This window comes from Oncorhynchus mykiss, chromosome 11 (genome assembly GCF_013265735.2).
Source record: "Oncorhynchus mykiss isolate Arlee chromosome 11, USDA_OmykA_1.1, whole genome shotgun sequence".
Lineage (NCBI taxonomy): Eukaryota > Metazoa > Chordata > Actinopteri > Salmoniformes > Salmonidae > Oncorhynchus > Oncorhynchus mykiss.
The window spans coordinates 62294346-62320654 of record NC_048575.1 but is presented as its reverse complement, the minus strand read 5'-3'; the positions used below and the strand labels follow the sequence as shown (position 1 = coordinate 62320654).

At 43.8% G+C, this 26309-nt stretch overlaps 1 protein-coding gene across 5 annotated transcripts in view; it reads left to right on the top strand.

Annotated features, from left to right (window-relative positions):
• LOC110536181 (clathrin heavy chain 1) overlaps positions 1-26187 on the top strand; it is a 41976-nt gene extending 15789 nt beyond the window's left edge. For 2 of the 5 annotated variants that reach the window (XM_021621794.2, XM_021621793.2), the window contains 28 exons: positions 1929-2042; positions 2417-2590; positions 2841-3038; positions 3343-3543; positions 3867-4019; positions 4273-4395; positions 5104-5241; positions 5318-5482; positions 5560-5740; positions 6381-6544; positions 6636-6761; positions 6929-7071; positions 7252-7486; positions 7579-7701; positions 7794-7939; positions 8097-8280; positions 8484-8676; positions 9528-9685; positions 12912-13076; positions 13184-13291; positions 13428-13595; positions 13705-13854; positions 14012-14143; positions 14277-14387; positions 14472-14642; positions 15315-15536; positions 23018-23093; positions 23316-26187. In XM_021621794.2, the coding sequence (XP_021477469.2) occupies positions 1929-2042; positions 2417-2590; positions 2841-3038; positions 3343-3543; positions 3867-4019; positions 4273-4395; positions 5104-5241; positions 5318-5482; positions 5560-5740; positions 6381-6544; positions 6636-6761; positions 6929-7071; positions 7252-7486; positions 7579-7701; positions 7794-7939; positions 8097-8280; positions 8484-8676; positions 9528-9685; positions 12912-13076; positions 13184-13291; positions 13428-13595; positions 13705-13854; positions 14012-14143; positions 14277-14387; positions 14472-14642; positions 15315-15536; positions 23018-23093; positions 23316-23437 (4344 nt within the window). In that variant the 3' untranslated portion in view covers positions 23438-26187. Of the gene's footprint in view, positions 1-1928; positions 2043-2416; positions 2591-2840; positions 3039-3342; positions 3544-3866; positions 4020-4272; positions 4396-5103; positions 5242-5317; positions 5483-5559; positions 5741-6380; positions 6545-6635; positions 6762-6928; positions 7072-7251; positions 7487-7578; positions 7702-7793; positions 7940-8096; positions 8281-8483; positions 8677-9527; positions 9686-12911; positions 13077-13183; positions 13292-13427; positions 13596-13704; positions 13855-14011; positions 14144-14276; positions 14388-14471; positions 14643-15314; positions 15537-16050; positions 16078-23017; positions 23094-23315 lie in introns of all 5 variants that reach the window. The other 3 variants (XM_036936059.1, XM_021621792.2, XM_036936060.1) reach the window with 3 other exon arrangements.
• The last annotated feature ends 122 nt before the right edge of the window (positions 26188-26309 follow it).

Below are 26309 nucleotides of genomic sequence, written 5' to 3'. Positions count from 1 at the left end.
ATGTTACTGTGGTTATGTGTGGTTAGTATGCGGTCAATATGTTACTGTGGTTAGTATGCGGTCAATATGTTACTGTGTTTATGTGTGGTTAGTATGCAGTCAGTATGTTACTGTGGTTAGTATGCGGTCAGTATGTTACTGTGGTTAGTATGCGGTCAGTATGTTACTGTGGTTAGTATGCGGTCAGTATGTTACTGTGGTTAGTATGCGGTCAATATGTTACTGTGGTTAGTATGCGGTCAGTATGTTACTTTGGTTAGTATGCGGTCAATATGTCACTGTGGTTATGTGTGGTTAGTATGCGGTCAGTATGTTACTGTGGTTAGTATGCGGTCAGTATGTTACTGTGGTTAGTATGCGGTCAGTATGTTACTGTGGTTATGGGTGGTTAGTATGCGGTCAGTATGTTACTGTGGTTAGTATGCGGTCAGTATGTTACTGTGGTTAGTATGCGGTCAGTATGTTACTGTGTTTATGTGTGGTTAGTATGCGGTCAGTATGTTACTGTGGTTAGTATGCGGTCAGTATGTTACTGTGGTTAGTATGCCGTCAATATGTTACTGTGGTTAGTATGCGGTCAATATGTTACTGTGGTTAGTATGCGGTCAATATGTTACTGTGGTTAGTATGCGGTCAATATGTTACTGTGGTTCGTATGCGGTCTGTATGTTACTGTGGTTCGTATGCGGTCAATATGTTACTGTGGTTAGTATGCGGTCAATATGTTACTGTGGTTAGTATGCGGTCAGTATGTTACTGTGGTTAGTATGCGGTCAGTATGTTACTGTGGTTAGTATGCGGTCAATATGTTAATGTGGTTAGTATGCGGTCAATATGTTACTGTGGTTAGTATGCGGTCAATATGTTACTGTGGTTCGTATGCGGTCAGTATGTTACTGTGGTTAGTATGCGGTCAATATGTTACTGCGGTCAGTATGCGGTCAATATGTTACTGTGGTTAGTATGCGGTCAATATGTTACTGTGGTTAGTATGCGGTCAATATGTTACTGTGGTTCGTATGCGGTCAGTATGTTACTGTGGTTAGTATGCGGTCAGTATGTTACTGTGGTTCGTATGCGGTCAATATGTTACTGCGGTCAGTATGCGGTCAATATGTTACTGTGGTTAGTATGCGGTCAATATGTTACTGTGGTTAGTATGCGGTCAATATGTTACTGCGGTTAGTATGCGGTCAATATGTTACTGTGGTTCGTATGTGGTCAGTATGTTACTGTGGTTTGTATGTGGTCAGTATGTTACTGTGGTTAGTATGCGGTCAGTATGTTACTGTGGTTAGTATGCGGTCAGTATATTACTGTGGTTAGTATGCGGTCAGTATGTTACTGTGGTTAGTATGCGGTCAATATGTTACTGTGGTTAGTATGCGGTCAGTATGTTACTGTGGTTAGTATGTGGTCAATATGTTACTGTGGTTAGTATGCGGTCAATATGTTACTGTGGTTAGTATGCGGTCAGTATGTTACTGTGGTTAGTATGCGGTCAGTATGTTACTGTGGTTAGTATGCGGTCAGTATGTTACTGTGGTTAGTATGCTGTCAATATGTTACTGTGGTTAGTATGCTGTCAAAATGTTACTGTGGATAGTATGCGGTCAGTATGTTACTGTGGCTAGTATGCGGTCAGTATGTTACTGTGGTTAGTATGCGGTCAGTATGTTACTGTGGTTAGTATGCTGTCAATATGTTACTGTGGTTAGTATGCTGTCAAAATGTTACTGTGGATAGTATGCGGTCAGTATGTTACTGTGGCTAGTATGCGGTCAGTATGTTACTGTGGTTAGTATGCGGTCAGTATGTTACTGTGGTTAGTATGCTGTCAATATGTTACTGTGGTTAGTATGCTGTCAAAATGTTACTGTGGATAGTATGCGGTCAATATGTTGACGTGTGGTCGTGTTGTGTTCCAGCTGCATATCATAGAGGTGGGTCACCCGGCCACAGGGAACCAGCCATTTACCAAGAAGGCGGTTGATGTGTTCTTCCCTCCCGAGGCGCAGACAGACTTCCCCGTCGCCATGCAGGTAAGGACCCGTAAAGACCCAGCAGGGAAGGCTTAGGGTGGCTCTCAAAATGCCTGAATGAAATTAATGAGTTGTGCAGTATATCAGAAGGGTTAGACTAACTCTGTTGGCTGGGAGGTTTTCTTTCTGTGTATTTAACCAATACAACTGAAGCTGTTTGTGCTCGGGTTGTGTTTTCCCTTATCTTATTCACTTATCTGCAACCTGCACACACACCTCTCAGTTCAGGTTTCTTTAACTATTAAAAACCTTAACTGCCGTTCAACAATGTTGATAGGAATTTGTCTTGGTGTTGTACACTGCTAAGAGATCCCATAGTTGTCGTTGGCCCATACACAGGGTGTAATAGCTGTACCCCATGATTCTGAACTCAGATTGGCACCAAGCATGGCGTGATCTACCTGATCACTAAGTATGGCTACATCCACCTGTATGATCTGGAGTCGGGAGTGTGTATCTATATGAACCGCATCAGCGCTGAGACCATCTTCGTCACCGCCCCCCACGAACCCACCTCCGGCATCATCGGGGTTAACAAGAAGGGACAGGTAAGAACTCCTCTAAATCCCATCAGAGTTACCGTCTGTATACTACAGGAACACTAGAGTTATTTAGTTTTTTTAGTGGATACATGTGAAAGCATATACACATAACAAGCTATTCAGAGTTAATCATCCATTGATTGACTGATTTGATTTGGGTGGTGTACCAAATTGCAGCCTATTCCTTATGTTGTGCTGTACTTTGAATAGGGCTTTGTTCAGTAGCAGACAATTCATTTGATGCATCCCCCCTCAGGTGTTGTCAGTGTGTGTGGAGGAGGAGAACATAGTTAACTATGCCACCAACGTGCTGCAGAACCCAGACCTGGGCCTGAGGATGGCCATGCGTTCTAACCTGGCCGGGGCAGATGAGTTGTTTGCCAGGAAGTTCAACACGCTGTTCGCCCAGGGTTCCTACTCCGAGGCTGCCAAGGTGGCTGCCTCCACACCAAAGGTAGGTCAGACCACAGGGCCAGGGGAGAGGAGATGATCTGTTCGGTCTGGAGGAGGGTTACAGTAACTTTCCTGAAATTCCAATTGGAGGATTCCCAGAATAAGGAGGGAATAAGCAGGATATCCAGAAACCCCCAACCAGAATTTTTGGAAGACCTGGGAATTTGGGGAAAGTTATTGGAATTTTGCAAACCTAAGAGGAGAATATTGTCTTTGAATATATCCTCCTTAGCTTTGTTATACACTTCGCTACAATAACACTATATTGTCCTCTTCCTCTCCTATACTCCCCCTCCCTCCTCCAGGGTATCCTGCGTACAGCGGAGACCATCCGTAAGTTCCAGAGTGTGCCAGGCCAGCCGGGCCAGGCCTCTCCCCTGCTTCAGTACTTTGGCATCCTGCTGGACGAAGGCCAGCTCAACAAGTTTGAGTCTCTGGAGCTGTGCAGGCCCGTGCTACAGCAGGGACGCAAGCAGCTGCTGGAGAAGTGGCTGAAAGAGGATAAGGTAAGACTGACTCAGCTGTGGACTAGACAGTTTTGCCACATTGACATGGTAGTCATTTAGCAGATGCTCTTATCCAGAGAGACTTACTGTTGGTGCATTCATCTTAAGATAGCTAGGTGGGACAACCACATATCTGTCATAGTAAGTACACTTTTTGTCAATAAAGTAGCTATCAGCAAAGTCTGAGCTAGTACAATGCTCACACACACTATGTAAACAGGAGTCCTTTAACAGGGTCCATTGAGACTTTCAACCTGTTCCCTTTGTATATTTACTCTGAAATTGCAGTATAGCTACAGTTGATGTACTGTGTGTGTGTGTAGCTGGAGTGTTGTGAGGAGCTTGGTGACCTGGTTAAGGCAGTAGATCCTACTCTGGCCCTCAGCGTCTACCTCAGGGCCAACGTACCCAGCAAGGTGATCCAGTGCTTCGCTGAGACCGGACAGTTCCAGAAGATAGTGCTTTACGCCAAGAAGGTACAATTCACTTCCAGAGTGGATGGACATCTCTTTGGATGTGTTGCAAATTGCACCCTATTCCCAGTATAGTGCCCTGGTCAAAAGTAGCGCACTATGAAGGGAATATGGTGTCATTTGGGATGCACAACTCTCATAGTATCTCATAGCATTTTCCTCTATGAATTCAGATTTGGCATGGGATCCTGCTTGTCTCATCAGATGACGGTGTTGTGATGTGGCCTCCCTCTCCCCCTCTCTCTCCCTGGTGTAGGTGGGCTACTCTCCAGACTGGGTGTTTCTGTTGAGGAATGTGATGCGGGTCAGTCCAGAACAGGGTCTACAGTTCTCTCAGATGCTGGTTGCAGATGAGGAGCCCCTGGCCAACATCAACCAGGTAACAGACACTCACACACACTGCCCAGTGTGGGAGCCTCCCGGTTTGTTATTCCATGTGGGAGAGCAATGCCAGGAATTCTCTGACTGAGTGAGCCTTCCTCCTTTTAATGGCATATCAACTTTCCCTTCCTCCTGTCTGAAATGGCTCTGGGTACAAGTTGCCCACAACCACAGATTTAGGTTGCCTATTCCCAACATGGTGCACTACTTTCAACCAAAGCCCTATGGGCCCTGGTCAACTTTAGTTCTCTATATAATAATAATAATAATAATAATAATAATAAGATGCCTTTTTGGACACACGCCTATAATCATGAGTTTAGAGGTAATGTCATGCTACCTGATGATTCCCACATTCTGAATGGAATTCTTTCAAATGAATATTATACTGTCTTCCTGTTGGTTCCTTATAAGCTGCTCCTTTGAGAGCAAATCCCCCTCTGAACCTTAGCTCTTAGGTACTAAAGTATAGCAGATTGGAGAGGTTCAAAATGTATACCGTAGCATATCAGAAAGTGGTGCAATTACCATATTACTTATCATACCTAAACAATTGTTTTGGGATCTACACGGTGTCAATGGCACCAGAGGTTGTATTAGGGTTGAGAGCAATCTGATCCAGTAGTGTACTCCCTATGACACTTGATTACCTCTTTCTCTCCTGTGATTGGTTGCTGATGTCCCCTCTCTCTCCTGATTGGTGTAGATAGTGGATGTGTTCATGGAGGGCAGTCTGATCCAGCAGTGCACCTCATTCCTATTGGACGCTCTGAAGAACAACCAGCCAGCCGAGGGACACCTACAGACACGCCTACTGGAAATGAACCTCCTCCATGCTCCCCAGGTAAACACACACACCTTTCATTATGTCAGTTGTGTTTCTATTGGTCCGTTGTATTATAACTTGTGCGTGTATCCAGGTGGCCGATGCAATCCTGGGAAACCAGATGTTTAGTCACTATGACCGAGCCCACATCGCCCAGCTGTGTGAGAAGGCTGGGCTGCTGCAGAGGGCTCTAGAGCACTACACTGACCTGTTCGACATCAAAAGGACTCTCGTACACACACACCTGCTCAACCCTGAGGTATGTACCTGTAGGTGTGTTTAAATGTATCCTCTGTGTGGGATGTGTTGTAGTAACCCTATCCTCTCTCCCTGCAGTGGCTGGTGAACTTCTTTGGCGCCCTGTCAGTAGAGGACTCTATAGAGTGTCTTCGGGCCATGTTATCAGCCAACATCCGACAGAACCTTCAGCTGTGTGTCCAGGTGGCATCTAAATACCACGAACAGCTGGGAACAAATGCCCTGGTGGATCTCTTCGAGTCCTTCAAGAGCTTTGAGGGTATGTCTGGATCTGGCCTATTATGTTTTAAAACGTGTCAGCTTGTGACCTGTGTGTAATACAATACAATGTAATATTATTATCTACAATGTATGTTCTTAACTCTGGGCAACATGGGCCATGGAGGCTCACAGGGATATTGGTATCCACAGCACTCCACCAATTATAAATTGTTAAACTCAATACTATTCCCCATTTTATAATTATTTTACATGAATGCACTGTAATTTAAGCTTGTAAAGTGTTATCTGCCTCATGGCAAAATGAGTAGAATTGCGGGAAATTAGCTTGAAAACTGCAAAATTTTCTCTCCGATGCCAAGAGGCGGCCTTTAAAAATGATATTTTCCCATGCCTGAGACTTGGTTTATCAGCCATGTACTGCAGAATCCAAAGTAAAACTCCTTGTAGGTTATTTTTATTGTACTTGAGTCTGATTATGAGGTGGTCCCTGGTGAATTTGCTAACACAAAAGGGGTATACCATGGGTTTACATCTCCTACCTTTGCTGTCCTCTCTTTATGGTCCTATCGCCCCAAAAAGACACACAACCCCCTTCTTTTTTTATGTGTTGGTTTACCTGGGCGGCATTCACAGGGAAACTAGGAATCCAATGTGAAACGGTGTTCTTCCTCCCCTAGGTGTGTTCTACTTCCTGGGTTCCATAGTGAACTTTAGCCAGGACCCCGACGTTCATTTTAAATACATCCAGGCGGCCTGTAAGACCGGACAGATCAAGGAGGTGGAACGCATCTGTAGAGAGAGCAACTGTTACGACCCGGACAGGGTCAAGAACTTCCTCAAGGTACCAGGGCGACCCTAGCAGGGTTGGTTGGGGGAACGTTTAGCACAGTCGTTAGTCTAGCAGACTACAATCTCGCTTTCTCTCTCATCAGGAGGCTAAACTGACAGACCAGCTGCCTCTGATCATAGTGTGTGACCGCTTTGACTTTGTCCATGACCTGGTTCTCTACCTCTACCGCAACACTCTGCAGAAGTACATTGAGATCTATGTTCAGAAGGTAAGAGTCATCAGTCTGGCAGTAGGCACAGTGAGGAGGAACACAGCACTGCAGGGAAGGAAGATGAAACATGTCAAGATACCTTATTGTTGGTTTTACCAATAGCATTAGCTATCCTAGAAATATTTTCTGCTGTCATTGCCTCGCATTGATGTGTGTGTGTGTAGGTGAACCCTAGCCGGCTGCCGGTGGTGATAGGAGGTCTGTTGGATGTAGACTGTGCTGAAGAGGTCATTAAGAACCTGATCTTGGTGGTGAGAGGACAGTTCTCCACAGACGAGCTGGTGGCGGAGGTAGAGAAGAGGAACAGGTACAGACACACCACTTACACACATGGTCTCCAACACTGTCTGCTCCTGTACTTCCTCAACATTTAGTCTTTCAGGCCTCTTTTTCCCCCTGTGAGACCATACTTCAAATTCCAAGTATTGTGTGTGACTTAGGTGTTGGAAAGGGGCTCTCAGAAGTAAATTTTGCGTGTCCCCCCCAGACTGAAGCTGTTGTTGCCGTGGCTGGAGTCTCGTATCCACGAGGGCTGTGAGGAGCCGGCTACTCACAATGCCTTGGCTAAGATCTACATAGACAGTAACAACAACCCGGAGCGCTTCCTGAAGGAGAACACCTTCTACGACAGCACTGTAGTGGGGAAGTATTGTGAGAAGAGAGACCCCCACCTCGCCTGTGTCGCCTATGAGAGGGGCCAGTGTGACCTGGACCTTATCAAGGTCTGAGCACGCACGCACGCTCGTACACCCTCCCACACACACACACGACTATGATGCATTGATTGATGTGGTTTCATTGTGCTCTGTTGTAGGTGTGCAATGAGAACTCCCTGTTCAAGAGTGAGGCTCGCTACCTGGTCAGACGGAAAGACCCAGAACTATGGGCCAATGTTTTAGAGGAGAACAACCCTTATAGACGCCAACTCATAGACCAGGTCAGTAGAATACCCTCTCATAACCCTGTGTTGGTAAACTGTGTTTTACCTGCTTCCTTGTGTTCTGACCTGTGGTAACTTGTGTTGGCCAGGTGGTGCAGACAGCTCTGTCAGAGACCCAGGACCCAGAGGAGGTATCGGTGACTGTCAAGGCCTTTATGACCGCTGACCTGCCCAATGAGCTCATCGAACTACTGGAGAAGATTGTACTGGACAACTCAGTCTTCAGCGAGCACCGGTCAGTCACCACACGTTTTCTCTCTCACTCACACACACACACTACTTGGCACCAAAGTTAAGCTTCGAGGATGAGAAGACTAAAATATTTCAGAAGTTCTACTAATATCTGTGGTTGATATCTTATCTAGCGTCTTTATCTTCTGTTTCTCCTCCAGAAACCTCCAGAACCTGTTGATCCTGACGGCCATCAAGGCAGACCGTACACGTGTGATGGAGTACATCAACCGCCTGGACAACTACGACGCCCCAGACATCGCTAACATCGCCATCAGCAACGAGCTCTTTGAGGAGGCCTTCGCCATCTTCAAGAAGTTTGACGTCAACACCTCCGCCATTCAGGTAAACAAGAGTCTGAAGATGATCCAAATATTTAGCTAATCATTGTATCTGCTTTATTTCAATGCACCAATAATGCTTTGCTTTTCTTTGTGCTCCTTACAAATATTTGATCACGGTACCCTCTATTTAATACCAATAATACTTTTCTTTGTGCTATTTACTCATTCACACAGCGTAACCATACCGTCCACCTGTGTCTCTAGGTTCTGATCGAGCATATCAGCAACCTGGACAGAGCCTATGAGTTTGCAGAGCGTTGTAATGAGGCTGCTGTATGGAGTCAGCTGGCCAGAGCCCAGCTCCAGAGAGACCTGGTTAAAGAGGCCATCGACTCCTACATCAAAGCTGACGACCCGTCAGCCTACATGGAGGTGGTCAGCGCGGCCAGCAAGAACGGTAAGACAACACATCACCATAACTAAGCTACACTCACCACCGAGTTCAAAACTGCCTCTGGAAGCAACGTCAGCACAAGAACTGTTCGTCAGGAGCTTCATGAAATGAGTTTCTGTGACCGAGCAGCTGCACACAAGCCTTAGATCACCATGTGCAATGCCAAGCGTCGCCATTGGACTCTGGAGCAGTGGAAACGCGTTCTATGAAGTCATTAATCCGCTTCACCATCTGGCAGTCGGACTAATCTGGATTTGAAGGATGCTAGGAGAACGCTACCTGCCTGAATTCATATTGCCAACGGTAAAGTTTGGTGGATGAGGAATAGTAATCTGGGGCTGTTTTTTGTGGTTTGGGCTAGGGAAATGTTAACGCTACAGCATACAATAAAATTCTAGATGATTCTGTACTTCAAACTTTGTGGCAACAGTTTGGGGAAGGCCCGTTCCTGTTTCAGCATGAAATGCTTCTGTGCACAAAGCGAGGTCCATACAGAAATGGTTTGTTGAGATCGGTGTGGAAGAACTTGACTGGCCTGCACAGATCCCTGACCTCAACCCCATCGAAGACCTTTGGGATGAATTGGAACGCCCACTGCGAGCCAGGCCTAATCGCTCAACATCAGTGCCCGACCTCACTAATGCTCTTGTGGCTGAATGGAAGCAAGCCCCCGCAGCAATGTTCCAACATCTAGTGGAAAGCTTTCCCAGAAGATTGGAGGCTGTTATAGCAGCAAAGTTGGGACCAACTCCATGATTTTGGAATGAGATGTTCGACAAGCAAGTGTCTACATACTTTTGGTCATGTAGTGTATAATGTTTGTGTGTTTGTAATGTATGATGTGTGCATTGTAGATAACTGGGAGGATCTGGTGAAGTTCCTTCAGATGGCTCGTAAGAAGGCCCGGGAGTCCTACGTAGAGACAGAGCTCATCTTTGCTCTGGCTAAAACTGGCAGACTGGCCGAACTAGATGAGTTTGTTAACGGCCCTAACAATGCCCATATACAACAGGTAAAGGTGTCAAATACATATAAAATGCTGATATACAGTGCCTTCGGAAAGTATTCAGACCCCTTGACTTTTTCCACATTTTGTTACATTATAGCCTTATTTTAAAATAGATTAAAATGTTTTTTTTTCTCATCAATCTACACAATACCCCATAATGACAATCCAAAAAAATGTTTTTTTTAGAAATGTTTGCAAATTAAAAAAAATTTTTTTTTAAACTGATCACATTTATATAAGTATTCAGACCCTTTACTCAATACTTTATTGAAGCACCTTTGGCAGTGATTACAGCATTGAGTCTTCTTGGGTATGACGCTACAAGCTTGGTGTATATACAGTGGGGCAAAAAAGTATTTAGTCAGCCACCAATTGTGCAAGTTCTCCCACTTAAAAAGATGAGTGGCCTGTAATTATCATCATAGGTACACTTCAACTAAGGCAGACTAAATGAGAAAAAAAATCCAGAAAAATCACATTGTAGGATTTTTAATGAATTTATTTGCAAATTATGGTGGAAAATAAGTATTTGGTCACCTACAAACAAGCAAGATTTCTGGCTCTCACAGACCTGTAACAACTTCTTTAAGAGGCTCCTCTGTCCTCCACTGGTTACCTGTAATGGCACCTGTTTGAACTTGTTATCAGTATAAAAGACACCTGTCCACAACCTCAAACAGTCACACTCCAAACTCCACTATGGCCAAGACCGAAGAGCTGTCAAAGGACACCAGAAACAAAATTGTAGACCTGCACCAGGCTGGGAAGACTGAATATGCAATAGGTAAGCAGCTTGGTTTGAAGAAATCAACTGTGGGAGCAATTATTAGGAAATGGAAGACATAAGACCACTGATAATCTCCCTCGATCTGGGGCTCCATGCAAAATCTCACCCCGTGGGGTCAAAATGATCACAAGAACGGTGAGCAAAAATCCCAGAACCACACAGGGGGACCTAGTGAATGACCTGCAGAGAGCTGGGACCAAAGTAACAAAGCCTACCATCAGTAACACACTACGCCGCCAGGGACTCAAATCCTGCAGTGCCAGACGTGTCCCCCTGCTTAAGCCAGTACATGTCCAGGCCCGTCTGAAGTTTGCTAGAGAGCATTTGGATGATCCAGAAGAAGATTGGGAGAATGTCATATGGTCAGATGAAACCAAAATATAACTTTTCGGTAAAAACTCAACTCGTCGTGTTTGGAGGACAAAGAATGCTGAGTTGCACCCAAAGAACACCATACCTACTGTGAAGCATGGGGGTGGAAACATCATGCTTTGGGGCTGTTTTTCTGCAAAGGGACCAGGATGACAAATCCGTGTAAAGGAAAGAATGAATGGGGCCATGTATCGTGAGATTTTGAGTGAAAACATCCTTCCATCAGCAAGGGCATTGAAGATGAAACGTGGCTGGGTCTTTCAGCATGACAATGATCCCAAACACACCGCCCGGGCAACGAAGGCGTGGCTTCATAAGAAGCATTTCAAGGTCCTGGAGTGACCTAGCCAGTCTCCAGATCTCAACCCCATAGAAAATCTTTGGAGGGAGTTGAAAGTCTGTGTTGCCCAGCAACAGCCCCAAAACATCACTGCTCTAGAGGAGATCTGCATGGAGGAATGGGCGAAAATACCAGCAACAGTGTGTGAAAACCTTGTGAAGACTTACAGTAAACGCTTGACCTCTGTCATTGCCAACAAAGGGTATATAACAAAGTATTGAGAAACTTTTGTTATTGACCAAATACTTATTTTCCACCATAATTTGCAAATAAATTCATATAAAATCCTACAATGTGATTTTCTGGATTTTTTTTATTCTCATTTTGTCTGTCATAGTTGAAGTGTACCTATGATGATAAATTACTTTTTTGCCCCACTGTGTGTATATGCCTCTCAAGCGTTGCTGCATAGCTATTTTCAGGTCTCTCCAGTGACGTTGGATCGGGTTCAAGTCCGAAGCTGGGCCACTTATGGATATTCAGAGGCTGTGTGCTTATGGTCGTTGTCCTGTTGGAAGGTGAACCTTCGCCCCAGTCTGAGAACCTGCTCCAGGTCGCTCAGGGCTTCATCAAAAATCTTGCAGTACTTGGCTTAGTTCATCTTTGCCTCGATCCTGACTTGTCTCCCAGTCCCTGCAGCTGAACCTCCTCCCCCCACATGATACTGCCACCACCATGCTTCACCGTAGGGAGGGTGCCATGTTTCCTCCAGACGTGACGCTTGGCATTCAGGCCAAAGAGTTCAATCTTTGTTTCATCAGACCAGAGAATCTTGTTTCTCATAGTCTGAGTCCTTTAGGTTAATTTTGGAAAACTCCAAGCGGACTGTCATGTGCTTTTTACTGAGGAGTGGCTTCCATCTGGCCACTACCATAAAGGCCTAATGGTGGAGTGCTGCAGAGATGGTTGTTCTTCTAGAAGGTTCTCCCATCTCCACAGAGGAACTCTGGAGCACTGTTAGTGTGACCATCGGGTTCTCATTCACCTCCCTGACCAAGGCCTTTCTCCCCCGATTGATCAGTTTGAATGGGCGGCCAGCTCTAGGAAGAGTCTTGGTGGTTCCAAATTTCTTCCATTTAAGAATGACGAAGGCCACTGTATTCTTGGGGACCTTCAATGCTGCAGAAATGTTTTGGTACCCTTCCCCAGATCTGTGCCTTGACACAATCCTATCTCGGAGCTCTACGGACAATTCCTTCGACCACATGGCTTGGTTTTTGCTCTGACATGCGCTCTCAACTGTGTGACCTTTTTATATTGACAGGTGTGTGGCTTTCCAAATCATGTCCAATCAATTGAATTTCCCACAGGTGGACTCGAATAAGAATGAAGTTGTAGAAACATCTCAAGGATGATCAATGGAAACAGGATGCACCTGAGCTCAATTTAGTCTCATAGCAAAGGGTCTGAATTCTTATGTAAATAAAGTATTTGTTTTTAACTTTTGATACATTTGCTAAAATGTCTAAACCTGTTTTTGCTTTGTCATTATTGGGTTTTGTGTTTGTGTATATTGCTGAGTTATTTTGACATTTTTTTATTCAATCCATTTTAGAATAAGGCTCTCAAGTAACAATGTGGAAAAAGTCAAGGGTTCTGAATACTTTCCGAAGGCACTGTATATTAACATGCAACGTTTGGTCACTGAGACCCTTTGTCTCAACTCCTCTTTCTCCCTCGCCACTCATTCCTCCCTTTCTCTCTCTCTTCCTGTTCTTCTCCTCATCCAGGTGGGAGATAGGTGTTTTGAGGAGGGCATGTATGATGCTGCCAAGCTGCTGTATAATAATGTGTCCAACTTTGCCCGCCTGGCATCCACGCTGGTCCACCTAGGAGAGTACCAGGCTGCTGTGGACAGCGCCAGGAAAGCCAACAGCACACGCACCTGGAAGGAGGTGCACCTTAACATTTCTACACACATTCTGCTCTATGGGGAAGAGATAGATGGAAGCTCCATTTGTTGGGCTGTGTATCATGACTTATTTTTCTTTCTTCCCCCCAGGTGTGTTTTGCGTGTGTGGCTGGGGAGGAGTTTCGGTTGGCTCAGATCTGTGGTCTTCACATCGTCATCCACGCTGATGAACTGGAGGAGCTCATCAGTGACTATCAGGTAAATACACTTTATCATTCACCTGATGAGGCCCTCCATAGTTTACTGTCAGGTGTTTACTGTTTTCAGATATTTCAGGTGTCTGTATAGTATCTATGTTTTGTGGTTAACTCATGTTTGTGTCTGTGTGCATCAGGACCGGGGCTATTATGAGGAGCTGATAGCCCTGTTGGAGGCAGCATTGGGTTTGGAGCGCGCTCACATGGGCATGTTCACAGAGCTGGCCATCCTCTACTCCAAATTCAAACCCCAGAAGATGAGAGAACATCTGGAACTCTTCTGGTCCCGTGTCAACATCCCTAAGGTGTGATGCTTGTGTATGTGTGGCTCTGAAAATATTTATTGGAAGTAAATATTTCTCTCTCCCATATCGGTCATGTCTGTTACCTCACTTCCTGCGGTTTTCCAATCAGGTGCTGCGAGCGGCGGAGCAGTCCCACCTGTGGGCGGAGCTAGTGTTTCTGTATGATAAATACGAGGAGTATGACAATGCTGTCCTCACGATGATGTCACACCCTACTGACGCATGGAAGGAGGTGCAGTTCAAGGACATCATCGCCAAGGTAACACAACCTCCGCAGCCCTCTCTCACAAAACAGTTGAGAACCTCACTGAAGGACTAAAAGTATACTAACCACAACTGTAGCTAATCGCTCTCATTTTCTAGTTCTTTCACCTCTCTTCACAAGGAACTTCATTGTGTTGTATGACTCTTTCTAGGTGGCCAATGTGGAGCTGTACTACAAATCCCTTTCCTTTTACCTGGATTACAAACCTCTGCTGACGAACGACCTTCTGACCATACTGTCACCACGGTTAGACCACAGCCGGGCGGTCACATACTTCACCAAGGTAATCAATCAAAAAAACAGTCATTTAAACCAGGAATTAAATGAATGTAAATAAAAAATAAATGTAATCGCACAATAGAACACTTTCAATTTAGCAGCAACACAAGACCAAATAATGTGATGTCTGTCTCCAGATGAACCAGTTGAAGTTGGTAAAGCCTTACCTGCGGTCAGTCCAGAGTCACAACAACAAGGGAGTCAACCAGGCCCTCAATAACCTACTGACAGAGGAGGAGGACTACCAGGTGAGTGTGTGTGTGTGTACTGTGTTTGTGTGTGTTTTTGTCCATAGACTCTGAGCCTGATTTGTCTCCCTGTGTTGTCTATAGGGTCTGAGGACATCGATCGATGCGTATGGTAACTTTGACACCATTGTTCTGGCCCAGAGACTGGAGAAGCATGAGCTGATTGAGTTCAGACGCATAGCAGCATACCTCTACAAAGGCAACAACCGCTGGAGACAGAGCGTGGAACTCTGCAAGAAGGACAAATTATACAAGGTGAACATTTTAGATACTAGCTGTTCCTGCCAAACCAGCGTCTGGATGCAGACACACTGCTGTGCACAGGGTTTCCCTATTTTTGCACTGAACATTTTTGTTGTTGGACCCTTTAACATTTCACTCTATTCTGACTATAGCCTGATGCGGACACTGTTTCACTTTGTAGGAGTGAAATTCTAGTGAATACTTTTGGCCAACTGCAACCTGTTGAAATAAGTGTCTTCAGTTTTCTCCTCAGTAGCTTTTCAGCTTTGCAATAGTATGTAACCACTGGTGCAACATCTATGAGAATCAAAATGTTCTCGAGTGGTGCAGCGGTCTAAGGTACTGCATCGCAGTTCTAGAGGCGTCACTACAGACTGGTTCGATTTCACAACGGGCTGTGATTCGGCGTCCCATAGGGCGTCTCACAATTGTCCCAGCATCGTCCGTGTTAGGGTTTGTCCGGGGTAGACCGTCATTGTAAATAAGAATTTGTTTGACTTGCCTAGTTAAATAAAGTTTAAAATAAAAAATATCCGTACCTTCCTCTGTCAGCCTGTCTCAGGATGGGATGCTGCATGCTCTAGACACCCTGCTGTAGTTTCAAATCAATCTTTTAATCGATCCCAAAGCAATCCACTAATCAATCAGTCAATAAAGCCCCCTCTTCCTGTGTGTGTTCGTCAGGATGCAATGCTGTATGCTGCCGAGTCTAAGGATGCAGAGTTGGCTGAGACCCTGCTGCAGTGGTTCCTGGAGGAGGGTAGGAAGGAGTGTTTCGCTGCCTGTCTGTTTGCCTCCTATGACCTGCTGCACCCTGATGTGGTGCTGGAGCTGGCCTGGAGACACAACATCATGGACTTTGCCATGCCATACTTCATCCAGGTCATGAGGGAGTATCTCACCAAGGTCAGTCCTGCTGTAAACACAGCAAGCACAGGCTGTGTCCCAAATGGCACCCTGCCACTGCTTTTGAACAGAACCCTATGAGCCCTGGTCAAATTAGTGCATTATATAGAGAATAGGGTGCCATTTGGGACACACATCACATTTGTTTTCAGTGGGGGAAAAGGTTGTAAAATATAAGATAAATAATGGATCTCTTCCTGCTAACAGACAGGGTAGAAATGAAGCAATACTTTTGGCAATACAAATGAAGAGGAAAGTAGTGGAAAGTTTACTTAAAGATGTGATAATGCTGCTAGGGAATGCTTTCACTCGGTTTCTTTTCAAAGGCTAGAATGATTCTGTACAATTATACAACTTGATTATTTTGTATTTCTTCACTAAGTTAAAAACATGAGCCACTAAATTGGGGAACCCTAGCATTCCTCAAGAGTTAAAGCAATCTCTCATGACACCACTTCCTGTAACCTTTGATCCCAAGCCATGTGAGGTCAAAGAACTTTTGGTTCTCTTCCAGGTTGATGAGGTTGCGGAGAAGGTGACGGTCTCTGGATCTTTATTTCTTTCTTTTTTGTTCTGTCTGTTTTCTGTTGTAACATAGACCCTGTGTTTCTGATGTAGGAACCTACCATGGTAGAACAGTGTGATATTGGAGGGAGTGCTGGCCAGCGCTGGTCCTAGAGAACCCTGCACCCCCTGTGAAGTTAGGTTCCAGCCCAGCACCAACACACCTGATTCAGCAAATTGTGTTTCTAGATTGAAGTCTGAATCAGGCGTGTAAGTGCAGGGCTGAAACAAAAACCTCTAGGCATCAAGCACATAGAAACCATGTGTTTGATATTCCACTCCAGTCATTACCACGGGCCTGTCCTCCCCAACTAAGGTGCCACCAACCTCCTGTGCTCTAGGACCAGGGTTGGCCACCCCCGGGTCTCCTCTCTGCTAATCCCTGACTGCTTGCTCCTAGTTAACAGTAACACATGATAGAACATAGACCAGTAACACATGGTAGAACATTGTGATAGAACAGTAACACGTGGTAGAACAGTGTGATAGACCAGTAACACATGGTAGAACAGTAACACATGGTAGAACAGTGTGATAGAACAGTAACACATGGTAGAACAGTGTGATAGAACAGTAACACATGGTAGAACAGTGTGATAGAACAATAACACATGGTAGAACAGTGTGATAGAACAGTAACACATGGTAGAACAGTGTGATAGAACAGTAACACATGGTAGAACAGTGTGATAGAACAGTAACACATGGTAGAACAGTGTGATAGAACAGTAACACATGGTAGAACAGTGTGATAGAACAGTAACACATGGTAGAACAGTAACACATGGTAGAACAGTGTGATAGAACAGTAACACATGGTAGAACAGTGTGATAGAACAGTAACACATGGTAGAACAGTGTGATAGAACAGTAACACATGGTAGAACAGTGTGATAGAACAGTAACACATGGTAGAACAGTGTGATAGAACAGTAACACATGGTAGAACAGTGTGATAGAACAGTAACACATGATAGAACAGTAACACATGGTAGAACAGTGTGATAGAACAGTAACACATGGTAGAACAGTGTGATAGAACAGTAACACATGGTAGAACAGTGTGATAGAACAGTAACACATGGTAGAACAGTGTGATAGAACAGTAACACATGGTAGAACAGTGTGGTAGAACAGTAACACATGGTAGAACAGTGTGATAGAACAGTAACACATGGTAGAACAGTGTGATAGAACAGTAACACATGGTAGAACAGTAACACATGGTAGAATAGTGTGATAGAACAGTAACACATGGTAGAACAGTGTGATAGAACAGTAACACATGGTAGAACAGTGTGATAGAACAGTAACACATGGTAGAACAGTGTGGTAGAACAGTGTGGTAGAACAGTAACACATGGTAGAACAGTGTGATAGAACAGTAACACATGGTAGAACAGTAGCACATGGTAGAACAGTGTGATAGAACAGTAACACATGGTAGAACAGTGTGGTAGAACAGTAACACATGGTAGAACAGTGTGATAGAACAGTAACACATGGTAGAACAGTGTGATAGAACAGTAACACATGGTAGAACAGTAATACATGGTAGAACAGTGTGATAGAACAGTAACACATGGTAGAACAGTGTGATAGAACAGTAACACATGGTAGAACAGTGTGATAGAACAGTAACACATGGTAGAACAGTGTGGTAGAACAGTAACACATGGTAGAACAGTGTGATAGAACAGTAACACATGGTAGAACAGTAGCACATGGTAGAACAGTGTGATAGAACAGTAACACATGGTAGAACAGTGTGATAGAACAGTAACACATGGTAGAACAGTGTGATAGAACAGTAACACATGGTAGAACAGTGTGATAGAACAGTAACAAATGGTAGAACAGTGTGATAGAACAGTAACACATGATAGAACAGTAACACATGGTAGAACAGTAACACATGGTAGAACAGTGTGATAGAACAGTAACACATGGTAGAACAGTGTGATAGAACAGTAACACATGCTAGAACAGTGTGATAGAACAGTAACACATGGTAGAACAGTAACACATGGTAGAACAGTGTGATAGAACAGTAACACATGGTAGAACAGTAACACATGGTAGAACAGTGTGATAGAACAGTAACACATGGTAGAACAGTGTGATAGAACAGTAACACATGGTAGAACAGTGTGATAGAACAGTAACACATGGTAGAACAGTAACACATGGTAGAACAGTGTGATAGAACAGTAACACATGGTAGAACAGTGTGATAGAACAGTAACACATGGTAGAACAGTGTGATAGAACAGTAACACATGGTAGAACAGTAACACATGGTAGAACAGTGTGATAGAACAGTAACACATGGTAGAACAGTAACACGTGGTAGAACAGTGTGATAGAACAGTAACACATTGTAGAACAGTAACACATGGTAGAACAGTGTGATAGAACAGTAACACATGGTAGAACAGTGTGATAGAACAGTAACACATGGTAGAACAGTAACACATGGTAGAACAGTGTGATAGAACAGTAACACATGATAGAACAGTAACACATGGTAGAACAGTGTGATAGAACAGTAACACATGGTAGAACAGTGTGATAGAACAGTAACACATGGTAGAACAGTGTGATAGAACAGTAACACATGGTAGAACAGTGTGATAGAACAGTAACACATGGTAGAACAGTGTGATAGAACAGTAACACATGGTAGAACAGCAACACATGATAGAACAGTGTGATAGAACAGTAACACATGATAGAACAGTGTGGTAGAACAGTAACACATGGTAGAACAGTGTGGTAGAACAGTAACACAAGGTAGAACAGTGTGGTAGAACAGTAACACATGGTAGAACAGTGTGGTAGAACAGTAACACATGGTAGAACAGTGTGGTAGAACAGTAACACATGGTAGAACAGTGTGGTAGAACAGTAACACATGGTAGAACAGTGTGATAGAACAGTAACACATGGTAGAACAGTGTGATAGAACAGTAACACATGGTAGAAGGTGCCAAAGGTGAGACCAAGTCACTATTATTCGAGTCACAAGTAGAACGGGTCAAGACTCGAGTCAATTCCAAGTCGAGTCACAAGTTGTCAAGTAAAAAACATATATATATATTATAGATGTGTGTGTGTGTGTGTGTGTGTGTGTGTGTGTGTGTGTGTCTACAACACATTTTGACTAGTCAATGTAATTGTAAAATAGGGACATGTATCAGTCGTGAGGGCATGACATCAGCAGAAGGCAAGGCAGGTTGACGTGCTCAGTGTAGCTTTATTTACAGGCCTTGGTAATCCAATGGTGAAAGTGCCATATCCTACAAAAGGTATACGTAGATTTACCAAATATACACAAGCAATAGCCCAAAATAAATATCCTCTGTATCGGGCTTAACCTGTCCTATCTGAACAGACACGGGTAGAGGGCAAGACTGTACAGCCTCGCCTTGAGAAACCAAAGCTCTAACAGGTAGGTCTACATAAATTATAAAAGCACTTGGCCCCTAGGACCATACAATTTCCCAATTGGCAATTACAACCAATAAACTGGTTCTACAATGTAAAAGGCAATTTCCACATCCATTGGTACATTCCTCTTGATCAGACGTAATGATTATCATTGATATTTCAACACCATGCATACATGGAACAATTTTATTTTATTCAACGTTCTGACTCCAAAGCGTGGAGCACAGGCCTATTTCTATGGGCACTGAGGCGTGCACGCTCCTGTTACGCACAACCAGAATGACAGAGACTAATGGTGCTTTCAAGACAACTGGGAACTGAAAAGTACAAGGTCAAATCAGGACGTCAGTGATATCATGTTGGAAAGTCGGAGCTCTAGATAGAGTCCCGACATCCCAAGTTGGATGACCTTTGAGTCGGAGCTCGCTTTTTTTCAAGTTCCCAGTTGTCTTGAATGTATGAATTAGTTTCCGGTTGTTTTGAACGTGGCAGTAGGACACAGACACACGCAACTCTGGGAAATTTGAACAAAGGAAACCATACATTGAATTAAATTAAGAAATTAAGAGAACTTGTACCTCATGAGTCTTGTGAACGTTCATGTGCACAATAAACATCACGCCACTCGGAGGGTAAGAAATGGTTGGCTAAATGAAAGGCCTATCAAACATGAAATAGAAATGTCTACATGTTGCAATAAACAACAGGGATGGAATGATGAAACTCAAGCAATTATTGTGGTATTAGATGTAATATAGATTGACCACATGGGACCTATGCATTTAAATGTTTGAAATTAAAAGCAAACATTTTCAACAAGAGAAAAGGCACTTTACTTAAGGGAGTTTGGAGACCGCAAGTGAAGACCGCGACTATGGTGCTTCTTCGCCACAGTAATAATTCATTTTAAAAACAAATTCCAAATGCAAGCTTCAGTAAATGATCAATTTCAAGCAATTGTTACATACCAAAAGACCAGTAGGCCCATGCTAGTAGTTGTTGCTCCATTGCTGGTGAGCTTGCAAAGTAAACAGTTAATATTCTTGATCACCAAACCATTTTTGAAGATACATATTTATTTTCTTTAATATGGCAATCCTCTCTCTCCCCAATTTGACATTTGCACATTTGTACAGCAAATCAGCAATCTGTTCACTAGCTCCAATCAGTGTACATTTCCCTAGCCAATCTTTTGCAGGTTTTTTTGCAAGTGCGAAACTACTGCCTCTGGCTGTGTAGAATAATCCACATAAACTCTTCCACAAAATGAGTGACAGACAAAACATTACAAAATCTGGCCAGATAAGTTCCAAGTCAAAGTCAAGTCTTGAGTCAAGTTATTTTTATTTTCTGCCAAGTCTCGAGTCATCAAATTTGTGACTCGAGTCCACATTATGTGACTCCAGTCCACAACTCTGGAAAGTGCTGTGCTGTAATCCTCCACATCAGTAGTCAGCTAGCCTGAGTGTCAATCTGTTTGTTCTATCATGCCAACTCCTTGTCACATATTGGCCTAACAATGACAGCAATGGAGTTGGCAATAGTACTAACAGATCTGGGACCAGGCTAGTAGTCAGCAGCTCCAGGGCTGCAGGGTCTGCTGGTTTCCTCTGTACTCACCTGGTTAGATGGGCAGCAGATGAAGTGGCGCAGACACAGTGGCGCTTCCTGGATGACTGGAGTCGCAGACCCCTGCTGCAGATACAGATCTGTTGTACTATTCTCATATAGCTTTAACAACAGTGTAGTGCACAGTACCACATGGTGAGAAGATTCCCTAGGTATACAGCCACAGACAACCAAATGCACCTCTCCCACACACTGTCTGTGTGTCCCAAATGGCACCATATTCCCTACTAGCTTTCTACACTTTAATGATTTGAATCATAAGAGGAGGCCTGTACTCCCTTGTAGTCTCTTTCCCCTCTGCTGCTGAAATTCTTACCATTACACTGCCAGTTTATGTTGTAGTTATTCCATTGTAATTGTTCAGTTGGTTTTATTTAATTGGCTGTACAGACCAGGCACATCTTTGTCACTTGGAGCTATTACTCATAAGAGATTCCAAATGACCTTTGCCGTTTCGAATAACTTCAAAATTATTTAATTGCATGAATTTATTATTATTAATAATACTTTTATTTGTATAGCGCTTTTCAATAGAGGCAACAAAGTCCTTCCCATCATAAAATTATACAATAAAAAGTACTAACAAAGACCGGAGGAAGGACAATGAAACAAAAACGCAAATAAATCATACATGAAAGTATCTTTATGAAAGGGTCCTCAGTGGGGATTTAAAGAGGCACTGAATCTGCGAATCCATTCCAAAGTCTAAGGGCCCTAATGGCAAATGCCCAGTGTTCTTTTATTTTCAACCTAGACTTTGGAATGGTCAACGTTGCCCTGCCAGAGGATCTCATGCTGTGTCCTGGCTCGAAAGGGAGATCTGAGATATAGGATTGGGCTAAACCACTCCTAGCCTTAAACGTGATTAATACAATTTGAAAATCGATTGTAAAAGTGACTGGTAGCCACTATAGAAAAGCTAAACAGGTGTGATATGGTTACATTTCCTGGTGCCTGTTAAAGGCCGAGCTGCAGCATTTTGAACTACCTGTAGATGGAGTGATTTCTAAGTATTACATGACGTAAATTAAACATTTCTGTTTGACTCTTGAATACATCAGAAACCTTGCTTGATTTCTGTTTTATTTAGCCTTTATTTGACCATGTGATTCTCACACTTCTGAAGCATTGCCTGGGAAGATTGCTGCACATTTTACTTTAACAAAATGACCACAAACTAGCCTTGGATAAGAGAGCAGTTAAATGTACCGCTTACAGTAAAAAGGAAAATAAAGATGCATGCTCTTAACCAAGCAAAATACCTTTGATAAACAGCTCTAGATGAATTGATGAAATGTAGCATTTTGCTAGGTAAGGAGTGCCCTGTAGTAGAAGCATGCTAAGTTATGATTTAGGTTTGTCTGTTTTGCTCCTGGACTGAGATGTGTTTGTGTTTTCTAAGATTGGATAAAAGTGGACTGTCAGTATCTTGGCATGGACTGAGCTTCTCCTCAACGGGAGACACAATGAAATGCTAATAAGAAGTAAAGTTACACAAGCCCTGCTGTAAACAGTGCTTTTTAGAGTAGTTTTAAAGACGCTTCCTCACCTGTAAGGAAAGCTGTAGTGAAGTTTCTCACCAGTTCCGCATGACATCTTCTCTAAGGCATCCTCACTGTAGAGATTAATACTAGTCTATAAAGTATGATATTGAAAGGTGTAGTGTATAATATTGTGTGTAGTGTTGTCTTCATGACAAAAGTTAACACCAATAAATTAATTTCTGTCTGCAGAACACTAAGATTTGTAGTTGAAAAATTGTTTTAGTCTAGTGATCTCACCCATTAGGTGACTGACTGGCTCCTCTCTCTGACTCCTGTCTTACCCTCTGTTCTCAGATGGACAAACTGGAGGAGTCAGAAAGCCAAAGGAAGACTGAGGAAAAAGTCCCAGAACCCACCCCCATAGTGTTTGGTAGGTTTGGTAGTGCAGTCTATGATGCTTTTAAAATCCCAAACTGGCTCCAGTCCTTCTGCTCCGGTTCCTTCTAGTCCGTTAAAGGAATCCTCTGTGGTGGGGAATGAGTCATGGAATCTGAATGTAACGCTAGCTGAATGTAAAGCTGGCTGTGTGTTATTGATGAAATGTAGACAACCCTGTATGTATAACTGTGTGTGTGTGTGTGTACACATACAGGTCAACAGCTGATGTTGACAGCAGGTTCCGCTCCAGTGGCTCCCCAGCCAGGATATCCAGGAGGCTATGGATACGCTGCTCCAGGCTACCCCACCCAGCCCCCCTACGGCTACAACATGTAGACCACCTCTACCCCACCCAGCCCCCCTACGGCTACAACATGTAGACCACCTCTACCCCACCCAGCCCCCCTACGGCTACAACATGTAGACCACCTCTACCCCACCCAGCCCCCCTACGGCTACAACATGTAGACCACCTCTACCCCACCCAGCCCCCCTACGGCTACAACATGTAGACCACCTCTACCCCACCCAGCCCCCCTACGGCTACAACATGTAGACCACCTCTACCCCACCCAGCCCCCCTACGGCTACAACATGGGTCCATGCATCTCAAATGGCACACTATTCCCTGTTTTGTGCACTACTTTTGACCAAGGCCAATAGTGCTCCAGTCAGAAGTAGTGTCCTATATAGGCTTTAAGGTGTCCATTTGGGTTGCAGATCATGTAGAGCATAAGGCCCCAGTAACCCCACATCCCAACCACTCTTACCCAACCTTAATCACACTTATCAAATACATTACAGATGCAGCTTGCTTATGGATTCAATATGGATTCCCTGCCTTGAAACCCCCTAATACACAATCTCTCTACTCTGTGAGACACCTAGTCCACCTCTGGACACTCCAAACCTCAACCCCACCACCACCACACCCAACTCAACCAAAAAGACCTCCACTTTGCTCCCATCTCCTCTCACTCCCCACCTCTTGCTCCCCCTCCCTCTCCAATGGACTAGAGCAAGGCTAACTGACCCCTCTACTTAGGCTGGCCTGACCAGCCCCCCAATTCACCACTGCACAGCATGGCGACAGCTCTTAGCTCCTAGAGAAAATAGCTAACAGGTAAAAGCTAACGTACAGTACACCACTCTGTCCAGGTATATTCTATCACTGTTCCATAGACTGTATCAACAATAGAGCAGCTTTTTAAAATATTAGTTTTTCTAGAGATGATAATAGAATACTGGTAGTGAAGACTTTTACTGAGGAGCCAGAGAGGGAGTGGGTGAAGGGCTCATCACGGAGTACCCCTGCCCTCTGAGCACAGCTTGGCCTTGTACAGGAGGTGTCAACTTTGAGTCATTTTTCAAGTTTGTTTCACGACTCTCTCCTACGTTTGTTTCCCCACCACTCTCTCCTACGTTTGTTTCACCACGACTCTCCTACGTTTGTTTCACCACGACTCTCCTACGTTTGTTTCACCACTCTCTCCTACGTTTGTTTCACCACGACTGTCCTACGTTTGTTTCACCACGACTCTCTCCTACGTTTGTTTCACCATGACTCTCTCCTACGTTTGTTTCACCATGACTCTCCTACGTTTGTTTCACCACGACTCTCTCCTACGTTTGTTTCAACACCACTCTCTCCTACGTTTGTTTCAACACCACTTTCCTACGTTTGTTTCACCACTCTCTCCTACGTTTGTTTCACCACTCTCTCCTACGTTTGTTTCACCACTCTCTCCTACGTTTGTTTCACCACTCTCCTACGTTTGTTTCACCACGACTCTCCTACGTTTGTTTCACCACGACTCTCCTACGTTTGTTTCAACACCACTCTCCTACGTTTGTTTCAACACCACTCTCCTACGTTTGTTTCAACACCACTCTCTCCTACGTTTGTTTCAACACCACTCTCTCCTACGTTTGTTTCAACACCACTCTCTCCTACGTTTGTTTCAACACCACTCTCTCCTACGTTTGTTTCAACACCACTCTCTCCTACGTTTGTTTCACCACCACTCTCTCCTCCGTTTGTTTCTTGACTGTTTCTGTTCAATAGTTTTTGTTTGTCCATCTGAACAGGTACTATGTGTTGAAGACGCAACACTATACAGTACTATGGACTAGGAACACTAGTTATTGGGATTATGGTGTACTTTTACTGTGTAGTTTATCAAGCATGTAGGGATATGTTGACAACACCAAGACTGGGAAGGTTTGCATTGATTCTCCTCTCCAAATGCTCTTGTGCTAGCTGATAATATCTAGGTCAACATGGACGTTTGGGTCTCTCCACTTAACACTGTGATGTATGGTACACGATCCCACAGCTCTGGAGTTGATGATGATGTGAAACATAACTGCTATATGCTGATGTCTGTGCATGTGCTGCCAAACATATAATGCTGTAACAATGCAACCAGGAGCACAATTTCCATGTTATGCATTTAATAACACCTATTACCTATGTTGTGTTCAAGGCTGAACACATGTATTTTGAAGCCTTTACTGTCCCACCACGGACACCAACTAACAGGATGGTGAAGGAAGTCCAATATTACACAAAGGAGAATAAAAACATAAGAGGGAATAGAACTCCTGTATATCCCTGTGCCAGTGGTCCAGAGTTATTTAATGTACTGAAGAAACATTGTAGAATTTATGATATGTTGTGATACTTAAAGAAACAAGTTCAGTATGATGGAATACCATACCGTATGCATTGTCTATAGTGTATTGTTGTAGTTGGTCATAAACATGATACTTAAAAATAAAATGACAATATACAAAAAGAGCAGAATACAAACATTAAGCTCTTCAGAACGATTGCTTGCAGCAGCCATCATTCTGGGGTTTGTTGTCTTCCTGTTCAAGTAGCACATGTCTAGTGAGAATGTTCTGGAAAACTACCGCCACAGTTTATGGGTAAACCTGGCCTCATGCATCCGGAGCTGTGCCACGATATTGTACAAATGTTGGATTGAGGTTCGTAGAAAACACTGAAATCTGACCTGTGTACACCCATTACTCTCTGTTCAAGACAAGCGTTCTCAAGGATAATAAAGTTTACACACACATTATCTGGCGGTGATCATTTCACAATGCTCCTAGTAGAAACCCCAGAGGGAACTTGGATGTTTGTGGTAATACCATATGTTTGAATTGTCATACTATTAACTCTGGCTTTTTCTAAGAACCTTTG